This window comes from Ptychodera flava, chromosome 12 (assembly GCF_041260155.1).
Source record: "Ptychodera flava strain L36383 chromosome 12, AS_Pfla_20210202, whole genome shotgun sequence".
Lineage (NCBI taxonomy): Eukaryota > Metazoa > Hemichordata > Enteropneusta > Ptychoderidae > Ptychodera > Ptychodera flava.
The window spans coordinates 21,721,329-21,736,311 of NC_091939.1; the positions used below are offsets into that span (position 1 = coordinate 21,721,329).

Below are 14,983 nucleotides of genomic sequence, written 5' to 3' on the forward strand. Positions count from 1 at the left end.
CTGTTAAATTGCTGTATTTTGTAAATTTTACAAATACATGTATTTGTATTTAACTTTTCTAAGTGGGGGGGGATCAGTCAAAATTTCAGAGTTAGAGAGGGGAGTTACTCAAATTCATCATGGTTGACGGGGGGGGGTGTCACTGAAATTTCTGAGTTTCAGGCGTAAATAATGACGGCTCCCTTATATACAACGCATCACAAACTTGATGACAAAGAAAAAAAAAATTGCATTGCTACTCCATTTGAAAAAAAATAAATTGATGCAGCTCTGACAGTAGAAAAAAAATTGCTGTCACTGTGACAGGAAAAAAAAATTTGCTCCCATACCCATTTCCTCCATACCCCCCCCCCAAATCAAATGGTTCTCCCCTAATGCAGGAGAGTGGTGTCTAGGCAGTCGTCAGCTTCCGTTGATGGTTTTTGCGAAACTTCCAACACAGTATACCAATTCCATGGCGTTTCTGGAATGGTCATAATTTTTCCCTTAACAGAGGCAAAGAAATCAATGAGATCAGAGGAAAACCCATGCAGGAACTCTATAGGGAGACTATGAACAATGACAAATACATCATGGACATGGGTTCCATCTGGTAACCCTATGGGAATGCCAGTACCTTGACATGAGACGTGCTGATGTTGACCTAAAAGCCTTTCGCCGGAGAAGACACGACAGATATTTTGACAGGTCTTTTTTCTTACAAGAGAAGGACATAATTGACAGGTGCAGCCAACGGAGCTATTCATCGAAAAAGCTATTCCGGAAGCAATTTTGAGGGCAGGGGAAATTTTAATTTTGCTAGGGCAGGGGACATATTTTAGGTGGCAGGGAGCAAATTTTAGTTTTTTTGTCGGGCAGGGCAGATATTGGTTGATTGTCCTGGGGACAGGGCTTGGCGAAAAACGAGGAGAGGGGAAGCTACTTTTAAAACGGGGACAGGGGAATTTCAGCCATGGTGTTTCCGGGAATGGGGACACAGTGCAAGTACTTATACCTTTTAAAGGTAACTTAGCCTATCGATTGACCCCACATCTCACTCTATGTACTGCGAGATGGAAACCAAATACAAGGCCACTGCAGTATGTGTTTGCATGGGAATGTTAATTTTCAGGGGAATTTTTTCTCAGGGCAGGGGAAAATCGACATTTTTTTTCATCACAGGGTAGGGTAGCTTCATGTCTGCAGGGGAAATGGAATGACAAAATTTTGAGGGGAATTTTTTCCACAGCAGGGGAAATCGGCAAGTTTTTTTTTTCGCCACGGGGCAGGGGAGCTTCAAACATTCACAGTGGGGAGGGGAAACAGGCAAAAATATGTGGGGAGCGGGTAAAAATGAAGTTTGAGTGCGGTAGGGTAAGTTGAAAAATTTTCAGTGGGAGGGCAAATTATGAACAGCTAATTAATTACCCTCATGACTTAAAATTAGTCAGTTCACATTACTTGTCATGTACAATATATCTTACCATAGTAAGGACCCCTTTAAAAGTGCATCGTTCGTTGGCTGCACCTGAATTGAGGCTGTGCGTAATGGAGGATTCTTTGGAATGGTAGAGTGTGATATTGAAGTGCCGCCACATCTCAAAGAACATTTTTCTGAGATGTGTCCAATCTTTAAGAATGTGAACATCTCAAGATCGGACATAGGAGCGCACATGTTTTCATTTGCAGCAGAAAAGACCAGCTCAGATCCCCTCGTCGATCACTGATTGGTAGCTTTCATGGTGAGAAACGTCTCCTTATTTCACCCCTTCTAAAGTGGTACCTTGAACACGGACTTGTTGTGAAACGGGTACATCAAGTGATCGAGTATAATCCAAAGTCCTGTTTCAAAGAGTTTGGCAAATCTGTATCTGAGGCCTGTCGACAAGGAGATGCTGATGCCTCTAAGTCTGTTCTGGGCGATACGATGAAACTCCTTGGCAACAGTGCATACGGGAAAACTTTGATGAACAAGGACAAACATCTTGATGTGAAAATCTGCGGTATTGTCAAGGCGAACAGACTTGTTAATTCACCCCTTTTAAGAAGAATCATCGACTTCTCTGATGACACCTATGAAGTGTCTTCCTCTAAACGTACTATCACCATAGACCAACCCATGCAAATTGGAATATTCGTTTACCAATATGCCAAGCTACGCATGCTACAGTTTTACTATGACTTCATTAACAGTATTTTGACAGGAGTGACTGGCAGTATGTTGAAATGGACACAGACTCTGCCTACATAGCCATTATGCAGACACACTTCACAGCTTGGTCAAGCCCGAAATGCAGGCCCTATATGAAGCTGAACGCCACATGTGGTTTCCCCGACCAACCCATTTTCAACATGACAAGAGGACACCTGACCTCTTCTAGGTAGGCAAGGTGAAGGCATCATCGCCCTGAACAGTAAATCATATTACTGTTTTGGCTGTGGGAAGGATAAATTTTCCAGCAAGGGAGTGAGCAAGAAAACTAACAACATCACCAAAGACGTGTACCTTGATGTCCTGACATCCAGATGTCCCAAAACTGTCACCAACAGAGGATTTCGTCTAGAAGGGATATGCATGTACACCTACCGACAGTTGAAATATGGGTTCACCTACCTTTACATCAAGAGAAAAGTTCTAGAAGATGGTGTATCCACTGTACCCTTGGATTTGTAATGTGATGGTGACTGACTGTTTGGAATTTGAAACTTGTCTGTAAATTCAGAATTTTCATCTGTTTGTGAGGAACTCAGTGATAACTTCTTTTGTTGATCATCTTTCAAAACAAAATGTTCCAGCCTCATGTTATATTCTGATAATCTCTAAAAGCAGTACAATTCGTTCATATTTTATGTGCCCTTAAAACTGTTGAAAAACTAAACAAAACAAAACCGGCGTATAATTAGAAAAAAGAAAAAATGCGACGAATTAAGTGTTTGAATTGGATATTGTATTGAGAAGTGAAATTTATTGCCTTTCAAATGTTGGGTGTACAAAATGTTGTTAAAATTTGATGTATTAAACCTCACACAACTTTTAAAATTTGAAATGAATCAGCAGCTGGTTTGTATTTATTCATTGGTGTTTACGTATATAGTGTTAGTCAAACAAGTTGGTGTGTATGTGTAGCCCCTTTGCTCCAAAGGCCAAAATGTGGGCCCCACTGCCCCAGGGGCCACCTGAAAGCAGTTCTCCTGACCACTGAAGTGTGTCACTCTTTCATTTGTTATGTCCCTGCAAGAAACTTTTGAAGGCCCCTTTGCCCCACGGGTCCCCTTTTGCCCTCCCGTTGTCGAGAAATGAGATCATCCAATGGGATTACTTTCCTGTATAAGTTTGTGATGTTTGCAGTCTGACATTCATTTGACGTGATGGGTCTCATTCTGCAAACACTGCTGAAGTTGATCATCAATAATCGGGATTTTTCAAATCCAATGTTCTTTCTGTATTTATGTGTGTTGCCGTACATCATATATGATAAATTTTTCAAAAGAAAGCCTGTTCTGTATCACAAAAGTATTTGATATAAGCAGAGAAATTGGAAAAAGTAAACAGTCACACTGTAGAGCTGACCGGCTGACTTGATGTGCCATGCCACGAGTTTGAAAGAACTGTCCTTACCCAGGCTGTCATGCAAACAATTAGTCAGACTGGCAAACCATCTCACACAAGTGCATAACATTGAAGACAAAGTGGAGAGGCACAGATTGTTGAAACTAGCCAGGCAATCTGACTCCAATCAGTTAATGTGCCAGTTGATACGAATAATTCATGCTTTGTCCGAACAACATCAACCCTTTCAATCATGGACATCAGACTTCAACATCCTTTCACAGCTCTCATATGTGGACCAACACAATCAGGCAAAACCGAATTGTTAAGCGACTGCTCAAGGAACGGGAAGCCATGATTTTCCCTGCTCCAGAAAACATTGTTTGGTGCTATGGCGAATACCAATCTGCCTATGCAGAACTCACTGCAAAGATTCCAGGCATTCGTTTTGTCGAAGGCATACCTGAAGACTTGGACAGTATGTTCTCTCCCTGTCAGTCCAATTTATTGATCCTTGATGACTGATGTCTGAAACTGGTAACGACAAGAGGATTGCCAATATTTTCACCAAGGGTTCTCACCATCACAATCTGTCCATGATGCTTATCTTGCAAAATCTGTTTCATCAAGGTAGAGAGACCCGAACCATGAGTTTGAATTCACATTATCTGATCCTGTTCAAAAATCCGAGAGATGGATCACAAATCACACACCTGGCCAAGCAAATGTATCCTGGAAACACGCGTTTTAGGAAGCCTTTCTCGATGCTACCCGAGAACCATACGCCTATCTTCTTATTGACCTGAAACCAAATGCTCCCGAAGTCACTCATCTGCGTTCCCACATTTTCCCCGGAGAGACTACCTTCGTTTATGTCAGAAAAACATAAAACAGATGTGACTGAAAGATATGTCATCATTCATCATGTCTCAGCGAATGAGAAAGCATGCCCACTTTCTCTCTGTGTTAGCCAGAGGCAACCCAAAGCAACAAAGGGGAGTTATTGAAGGAGCCAGTAACGAACTCATTCACTGTCTTTGCGAGTGCTGTCTTAACATCTTGAGGGGCAGTGTTCCACTGACAGCAGGTCAAAAGAAGAAACTGAGCAAACACAAACATCAACTGCGCACATTGACAGATAGAAAGGTTAAAACGTCCAAGAAGAAGAAGAAAATACTGGTCCAGAAAGGAGGATTTTTCTCTGCTGTTTTAGGACCTGTTCTCTCCGTGGAACACGCCAACAAGATGGCACTGGTGGTGCAGGAATTACTCGATACAATACAGGTACAGCAGAATCAGACGACGCATCCTGTCACCAAGGTATTGTCCTCATTAGACCAAAAGATGCAGCAGATCTTAGAAAGAACAGATATAGTTGGTGATGAAAAACCTAAGCTATACCAACAGACTCTTCAGCAGTATAAAAGGAAGGAACCTGTGAAAATCAGCATCCTTCCATCTGAGATGAAAACTGATGATTCGGCTGCAACTTCTTCTTCCATGTCTTCATTAAACCTGAGCACGGAAGGGGAAAGGGTTGATGATGAAAAGCCAGCAGATAGGGTAGAGTTGGATGTCATCGAAAGTGTACCAAAATCTATGAAGAAAAAGGCAAAACTACTCTTGCAGAAATAGAAACAGAATGATCTACTTGACTGGAACGAGAAAGGGGAACTTGTGTACGATGGAAGTCCTGTGCCAGGCATCCACATGATAGATCTTGTCAATGATGTTTTACGTCCAAGGAAAACTTTTACTCCCAGGGGATGGCAACGGTTTGCACAGGTATTGTCTGCCATGAACGTTCCACAAGATCGGGTAGGAAACAGAGACAAATGGAATTGGATCCAGTCTTTGAAGAAATCCAAAGGATTGCTTCACATGGACGACAGTGATGGTGGGCCCTGAAATGTTCACAGAACAGCCGTCTGTCAAGAAGAAGAAGAAGGCGCCTCCTGTCATTTCAACAGCATGAAGACCTTGACATCGTCCAAAGAGTTGGATCGATTTTTAAAACAACAAGGCCCTTTCTGCCGCTGGTCATTTTACAGGAGGTTGTGGTCATGGAGCGTTGTCCCCCTTCCCTTTCTGTAAATGATGTTCTCAAACGTGTAAGGTGTCTATGTGCCTGCTGTTCTGGGTCCAAACATGCGACCAAATCGATGGACTTGGATCATCATCTCAGCGAGGTATTTTACGACCCGGGTCATTCCGCAAGTTTTGGAGGAATTGATGCTGTTTACCGTGCTGCAGGAGAAAAGGGGGTGAAAATCACCTGTCAGCAAGTGAGGGAATGGATGCAACATTAAGACACTTACACACTGCACAAGCCTGTGTGGTGGAAGTTTCCAAGGGCTAGAGTGATCGTTCGGGGTATGGATCAACAGTGGCAAGCCGATCTGGCTGATTTGAGTTCATTGGCAAAATACAACAAAGGATACCGATACATGCTCACATGTATTGACATCCTGTCCAAGTATGCCTGGGCCATTCCCTTGAAAGATAAATGTGGAACCACTTTGGTGTCAGCCTTCCAACAGATTTTTAAAAATGGACGAAAACCAAACAAACTGCAAACAGACTGAGGTAAAGAGTTTGTCAACCACATATTTCAAAAATTACTGAAGAATGAAGGCGTTCATTTCTTCACTACTGGAAATGAAACAAAAGCATCGGTGGTTGAGCGTTTCAACCGCACGCTGAAGACTAGAATGTGGAAATACTTTACCAGAAACTACATATCCATATTTCCTCAAATAATACACTCCTACAACAACACCTGGCAGCGCAGCATCAAGAGAAAACCTGCTTCTGTGAACGAGACCAATGAAAAAGAAGTGTGGACACACTGTCACATTTCCTCAAGGGTAACTGGGAAGTGGCCTTGACAGAAATACACTACCCTTTCTCTTGGTACAACGTGGTCGAGGGCAGAAACTTTCTCGTGTATGATGATCAGAACCATAGAAAAACACTTGTCAAAATACCTGCAGGATACTATGATGATTTTCAAAGTATACTGACTACTCTGAGAGAGCGAGTTTTACCCGACGATATCCTGTTGACTTACGACACGGTGTCCTGGAAAGTGACCACTGATGTGATTGAGCGTACCAGTCTCCAATTTCTACCAGGTCTGACTGAAATCATGGGATTTTATCCAAATACCGTATTACGGCAGAAGAGTGATGCCCCTTCATGTTCAGTGTTCGAAACCTCTCTTCTCTCTATGTGTATTGTGATCTGGTGGACGACCAGTTGGTGGGAGACACCTTTGCACCACTGTTGAGAATAGAAAATGTGGAAGGGATCCACGGACAGATGATCAACCACACCTTCCACACTCCATACTTTCTTCCCCTAAGAAACCGCAAATTCGATACAGTAGAGGTCTACATAAGAGACGACACTGGTCGGAGATTACCATTCCAGAGTGGGAAAGTGATTGTGACACTAGGCTTCAGAAAGCAATGCCCTACACTGTTGTAGCCTGAACCATGCCTTATAGACGTAAAATCTATGAAAGCAACCCAGCCACATACAGGAAGTTTAATGTGGATCAGGTGGGAAATGGAGCATCGTTCCAGGGAGCAGCTGTGCAGCGAGGATATGGCTTAGGCAGTCTCTTGGGAGGTCTTTTCCATGCAGCCACACTGCTGGTGAAACAAGGTGCCAAAGTCCTAGGGAGACAGGTGTTAAAAACAGGACTCAATATTGCAGGTGATGCACTCAGTGGACATAACGTGAAGTGTTCTGCAAAAAGGCGATTGGTAAAAGCTGGAAAAGACCTAATGGCAGGACGGAGTTTGAAACAGTTTTTCTCCCCTGGTGGCGGCGGTGGTATAAAACGCAGAGCACCACGCAGAAGAGTCATTTCCTCCAAAGCAAAGCGACAGAGAAGATCTCCTGACATTTTTGACCAACATGGCATTTCTTCATAAACACTCCTGTGAATGTACCAAGAGTGAACTTGACTTGTTCACAGTTCCCCCAACTCAGACCAGTGTGGAAGAGGGACAATGGGAAGAAGTGCATCCCCTGACACACATAGTGGAATCGGGACCCATTGGATTTGTGATTTCTGGCTCAGGGGAAGACTACATAGATTTGTCCTCAATGCTCCTTCTGATTAAGGCTAAGATCGCAAAAGCTGATTGCAGTAACCTGGGTGCAGATGCAGCAGTGGGGCCTGTCAATCTGTGGCTCCATTCACTGTTCAGCCAAGTGGATATACACCTCAATGGTAAAATGATATCCAACCCCTCCCCTACTTACCCATACCGAGTGATGATGGAGACGTTGTTAAATTATGGGAAGGAGTCCAAAGACACTCATATTGGTGCTGCCCTATTCTTCAAGGACTATCACTTAAAAATGGACGAAGTGGACCCTAAAAAAGAAGGTGGAGAAGCGAACAAGGGACTGAAAAGCAGATATGCTTTCACATCTGGCAGTCAAGTTGTCGATATGGTTGGACCCATCCATTCGGATCTCTTCTTTCATCCCAAGTATCTAATGAATGGTGTTGAATTACGTCTCAAACTCAACAGAAGCAAGAAAGCCTTCTCTCTTGTGAGCTCTGCAGAAAATCCAAACTTCAAAGCAGTGGTCACCGAAGCTACATTACTGGTCAGAAAAATAAAACTCAGTCCATCGGTACAGTTGGGCCATGCAGAAGCTTTAAAGCAGGGACCATCCAAGTATCTCATATATCGTTGTAAGATGAAAGTTCTGTCCATTTCTGGAGGTACATTGTCCTTCAACAAAGATCACATCTTTCTGGGACAGCTACCTAAACGCGTAGTTTTGGGTCTGGTTGACAGCAATGCCTTCAATGGTTCGTACAAGAAGAACCCTTTCAACTTCAAACATTATGAAATGACATCACTTGTCCTCAATGTCGGTGGAAAACAAATTCCAAGCAAACCTCTGAAAATGGACTTCACCAGGGCCGGCGGTCAATCATTCCTTAGGGCCTACTACTCCCTGTTTACTGGAACTAACAAAATAGGTCGGAATGAAGGAATTGATATCAATCGCTTTGAATACGACAATGGATACACACTGTTTGCCTTTGATCTCACACCGGACTTGTCTACTGACAGAGGGCATTTGAACCTGATCAAAGAGGGCAAACTTGGCATAGAACTGCAGTTCAGACAAGCCCTGCCAAATACTGTGAATTTACTCGTGTATGGCGAGCTGGACAACGTGATCGAAATTGACAGAGATCGCAACATCCTGTTTGACTTTTGAATAAGTGTCCTTCAACACTCCGAATAAGAAAACGTGGACACCTTAAAGCTCAGGGAGATCTTGACTGGGGACAGGTACACAGCATCTTCTTTTGTTGGGGTGATGGCCTCTGAAAAGTTGCCCAAGACAAGACTGAAATCATATCCAGCTGCTTTTTTTGCCAATGTGGACCCTAGCACCAAACCAGGAAAACATTGGGTTGCTTGCTACTTTGTGGATAGCAATAATGGGGAATATTTCGATTCCTATGGACGTCCGCCCATCAAGACACCTTTCGAGACATTCCTGAAAAGAATTTATTTTGACCAGATCTATAACAGGCAGAGACTCCAAGGACCCCTTTCTTCTGTGTGTGGACAGTACGTTCTCTATTATCTGCTGCATTGGTGCCAGGGATGGTCCATGCCGAACATTTATGAAGCAATTCACTGAAGATTTGACTTTCAACGACTTTCTTGTCAATGATTTTATTGAAAAACTGACAGGGGTTCATTTTGACGTTTATGATGTTGACTTTTTAAAGAAGTGTTAGCATTTATCGTTCACTTTTCATTGCAAGTTAGCTGTTCTCTGTATATTTGCATTGGTGTTAACATTCAAATAAACTTGACAAGTTGTTCCATTGAAAACATTACCAGTGTGTATCATTTTTCAAAGGGTGGGTATAGCGGATTGGGATGAGAGGGGAGTTAAACAAAATAAATCATCCACACATCTCTTTCTCTCTCTCAAAGACTGTACACTGACAAGTTTTTCATCTTTAAGTCTTAACAGCACATTTTATTTTCTTAAATGCAAAACTTTATATAACACAAACATGAAATAGAATACAACAAGTTGTAGTATGCCACCGTACCAGTTTATTGTTTGCTACACTAGACCTATGACTTTTGAAGGCTAGGATAATCAGAATGTGTTTCAAGTATTTGTGAAAGTACAAAACATGAAAGCGGTGTACAGGAAGTGTCCATACAGAGTTTTCTTATGTTATACGGACTCGATGTATTCCAAAACAACGAAGCAAGAAGAGTTGTAGGTTGTAAAACACAGTAGGATACCTGTCCGATGCTCTGCTGCTGCATGTGGAGAACTACTACCCAAACAAGTCATCGTTGATGACACAGTCCCCACTTGTTAATGGGTACTTTGATTACAGGTCCTCAGAGAGGATAGAGTCCTCTTCATTAGGTCTGTGATAAAAATACTTTTGAATGAATTCTCTTGATACATGTCTGAGTTGTAGTTCAGGACATGAAAAAATTGTAATAAAATGGCCACACATTGGCCATATTGGATCGTATCACAAAACAAATAAATGTGCATATGTATGACATAGGTCAATGTCCTTGTAGCAAATTTGATTAAAATTGGTTGAGATATGCCTGAGTTATGGCTTGTACATGAAAAAATCATAACAAAATGGCCGCACAGCAGCCATATTGGATCGTATCACAAAACAAATTAACATGCATATGTATGACATTGGTCAATCTCCTTGTACCAACTTTGAATAAATTCCCTTGATACATGTCTGAGTTATGGTTCTGGACATGAAAAAATGTCATAAAATGGCCACACGGTGGCCATATTGGATTGTATCACAAAACAAATCAATGTGCATGTGCATGACATAGGTCAATGTCCTTGTACCAAGTTTGAATAAAATTGGTTGAGTTACGCCTGAGTTATGGCTCTGTACATGAAAAAATCGTAACAAAATGGCCGCAATGCAGCCATATTGGATCGTATCACAAAACAAATTGATGTGCATAGCTATGACATTGATCAATGTCCTTGTACCAACTTTAAATAAAATCTGTTGAAACATGCCTGAGTTATGGCTCTATATATGAAAAATCGTAACAAAATGGCCGCCTGGCGGCCATATTGGATCGTATCACAAAACAAATTGATGTGCATATCTATGACATTGGTCAATGTCCTTGTACCAACTTTGAATAAAATCAGTTGAAACATGCCTGAGTTATGGCTCTGTACATGAAAAAATCGTAACAAAATGGCCGCACGGCGGCCATATTGGATCATATCACAAAAAAAATTGACGTGCATATCTATGACATTGGTCAATGTCCTTGTACCAACTTTGAATAAAATCAGTTGAAACATGCCTGAGTTATGGCTCTGTACATGAAAAAATCGTAATAAAATGGCCGCCTGGCAGCCATATTGGATCGTATCACAAAACAAATCAACGTGCATCTGTATGACATATGAAGTAATCCTTGTGCCAAGTTTGAATGAAATCGCTCCAGGCATCTCTGAGATATCTGCGTGAACGGACGGACGCACGGACGGAAGCACGCACGCACTCACGCACGCACGCACACACGCACGGACATTACCAAACCTATAAGTCCCCCGGACGGTGTCCTTGGGGACTAATTATCATACAGCTGCATATTTATTAGGAATGCACGCAGCAGAGTAAAATAAACATGTATTGTGTAGTTCTGCACGCAGATGTTCAACACTACCTCTTATCAGCAGGTTGAAGAGCCATATCCTAGGGCAAGTTCTTAAATTGGTTCATTTTTAAATGCATCAATGGACTTTTTGGATGTATCAGTCTAAGCCGACTTGAGTTTATCCAACTCTGACCAGGTACTGAGCACAGTGACCTACAGATTTTTTTCAAAAGTACTAGACAAATACATGCTACTTATAAATGTTTTACAAAATTGACGATACTGGAAGGTTAAAATATTCCATCAAATTAATGTTTTAATCTCAGAAATTTTGGGTGTAATAATGGCAAATTTGATACAAAAATAAATTATTCCATTTAGTCACACATTTTCTCATTTAAATTAAAGTCTTCACTGTTCAAGGTTTTACTTTTGTGTTATTATACGATGAGAACGTGAAACTTTCATTCACTGCATGAATTTGAATGGTTTTATAAATTGATTTGAGAAAACCTGTGACTTTTCATCGTACATTTATATAAGGTCAAGGATGTTGACCCCGTATTTTTTCTCTAATATTTGATTGTTCTCATATGCCAGAATTCAAAAATCCACGGTAACTGTAAGTCTCCTAGTCTTCTATGTGTTGCTCGCTGGCCTGATCTTGTGTACAATTGAGTGTCCTATGACCCGAAGTCTTAAACTACATCAAAATCAGAGCTATCACTGTCACTACCGATATGCAGTGACAGTGGCACTGCCCGTAGGCAGTAGCAGGGCGGTAGTATTTTGACATTATATTTTCAGATTTTACAACTGCATTCTTGTTCTACTCCCTACAGCATGTTGAGCCATCCACCATTCAGCTTGCCAACACAGCCTATGTGTAACGTGCATTTGTATCATTAACAAGTAACTTTAAGTCTGAACTCTCATTCAATTATCACCAATATTTAGACAAACGGCTTTGTTGACAAACTGAATATTGTGTTTTTCAGCATGCTGTAGAGAGCAAGAAACTGTATTTGATACATTGCATATAAATATTGAACAAATTATCAACAGTTGCAGCTCCTGCCCTATTACAAGGCCAAATTGTTGTTTCACCCAAAATTGAAAGGCATTCACACAAACACACACACACACATACCACACACACACACACACACACACACACACACACACACACACACACCTACACACACACACACACACACACACACACACACATATATATATATATATATATATATATATATATATATATATATATATATACATATATATATTATATATTTATGCATATATATATATATATGAGATTAAAGTCATAAAACGCGACAAAACGGTTATAGATTTTGTTTAATGATTACTTACATTAGAATCATTGGATTACATCAAAATGTTGGGCGCCAAATTTTTTCAGGTCCCTCCTATTGACAGAGCAAAACTTTCCAATCCCCCCTCGACTACCCAAGAATTTTCGAATCCCCCCTGAATTCCTCCAGCCCCTCATCATTTTTGAAGCGGCCTTACACCTCCTTATTCTAGATATTTTGCACTTCTTATCAATTTTTTCGAGGTTTTATCAGCGGTCAATTATGGTTTCATGTATACAGGTCATATAGCTTTGATATTTGGTACACAGGTCCCTGATATCTATTTCAGATTTGTTCAAATTGTGCAGAAATATGCAAATTTGTATTTTTGAGGCAATTTTTGTCATTTTTGGTCTAAAAAAAATTGTTTCATCAAAACCGCTTGTCTCACAGCTTTGATATTTGGTATAAAGGTTTATAGGTATGAGCAAAATGTGATGTATTCAAATTATGATGAAATCTACAATTTGGGGCAATTTTTGCCATTTTTGGTCAAAAGATGTGTTTCTGACTTTGAAATTTGGTATACAGGTTCCTACAGATGAACTATACGTTAAATATTAAAATAATGATGAAATCTGCAATTTTATATTTTGGGGATAATTTTTGCCATTTTTGGTCAAAAATGTGTTTTCTCAAAAAGTACTGGTCTGATAAGATTACAATTTTGTATACAGGTTCCTACAGATGAACTAAATGTGATATATGATATTATGATGATATCTGAATTTTTTGAGGCAATTTTTGCCATTTTTGGTCAAAAATATGTTTCTTGAAAGCTACTCATCTTTTGAAATTTTGTATAGAGGTTCCTACACATGAACTTAATGATAGTCATTGAAATTATGATGAAATATGCAATTTTGTATTTTTGGGGCAATTTTTGCCATTTTTGGTCAAAAAATGTGTTCCTCCAAAGCTACTCGTCTGATAGCTTTGAAATTTGGTATTCAGGTTCCTACAGATGAACTAAATGTGACACATTGAAATTATGATGATATCTGCAATTTTTTATTTTTTAGTCAATTTTTGCCAATTTTGGTCAAAATGTGTTCCCCCAAAGCTTCTAGTCTGATAACTTTGATATTTGGTATACAGGTCCATAGGGATGATCAAAATATGAAATATTCAAATTATAATAAAATCTACAATTTTGTATTTTTGGGGCAATATTTAGCTCGCATTTGGTAAATGTATATATACCAAAGAGAGGTTATCGTATAAGGTGAATCAGTTCATTTGCATGTCTGAGCGTATGTATGTATGTCTGTATGTATGTATGTATGTATGTATGTATGTATGCATACATGCATGCATGTTCGTCCGTCCACGTCAAAAACTCCTAAAACGAAGCACCTACTGTCTCAGTATTTGGTGTACAGGTGCACCTAGGGGCGTAGATGTGAATTTGTTCAAATGAACTTGTCAGTGTAAAATATATGTTAATGAGGCGAGAAAAGGAAAAACCCTGCAAATTACTAAAACTCTGTAACCGTTTGTCAGATTTAGTTGAAACTTGGCATGCGGGTTCCTTTAGGTATTTTAAATTTGGTGTGTACAAATCGGGATGAAATTGGAATGTTTCTATTTTGGGGTAATTTTTTTCAATTTTTAGTCAAAAAATCTTTTTTCCTGAAACCACTCTTCCGATTGCTTTGAAAGTTGGTATACATGTTCCTCGGGATGACCTCAGTCACGTTTGTACAAATGAATTGAAATTTTCATATTGTAATGTTGGGGCAATTTTTCCAATTTTTGGTCAATTTTTTTTTCAATCCAAAAACGACTGATCTGATAGCTTTGATATTGGGTATACAGGTCCCTAAGGTTGATCAAAATCTAGTGTATTCAAATTCTGATGTAATCTGCAATTTTGTATTTTGGGGCAATTTCTCCCACTTTTGGTTAAATTTTTTTTTCAAAAATTACTTGTCTGATTGCTTTTATATTTGGTATACTGGTTCCCAGGTTCATCTTCATATGATACATTGAAATTAGGTTGAAATTGACAATTTTGTATTTTAGGGCAATTTTCTGCTATTTTGGTCAAAATAATTTTTCTCTGAAAACTATTGATCTAATATTTTAATATTTAATTTACAGCTTCCAAGGGCTTATGTAAATATAATACATTCAAATTAGGATGAAATCTGCAATTTTGTATTTTGGGGCAATTTCCTCATTATTGGTCAATTTTTTTTCTAGAAATTACTTGTCTGATTGCTTTGATATTTAGTAAACAGGTTGTTAGGGTATATCTTAATATGACATATTGAAATTAGGTTGTGATTGGTAATTTTGTATTTTGGGGTAATTTTTGCCATTTTTTGGTCAAAAAGTTTGTTTCTCAAAACGTCTTGTCTGATAGATTTGATATTTGGAAGACATGTTCC

At 39.8% G+C, this 14,983-nt stretch overlaps 1 protein-coding gene across 1 annotated transcript; it reads left to right on the forward strand.

Moving 5' to 3' along the window:
* The first annotated feature begins 7,453 nt into the window (after nucleotides 1-7,453).
* Nucleotides 7,454-8,785, forward strand: LOC139146186 (uncharacterized protein F54H12.2-like). The gene has a single exon (XM_070717594.1). The coding sequence runs from the start codon at nucleotides 7,454-7,456 to the stop codon at nucleotides 8,783-8,785; it is 1,332 nt and encodes a 443-aa protein (XP_070573695.1).
* Nucleotides 8,786-14,983: the final 6,198 nt, after the last annotated feature.

Excerpts from the sequence above, each read along its gene's own strand:
- LOC139146186 (XM_070717594.1), top strand. The coding sequence starts at position 7,454 with ATGGCATTTCTTCATAAACACTCCTGTGAATGTACCAAGAGTGAACTT.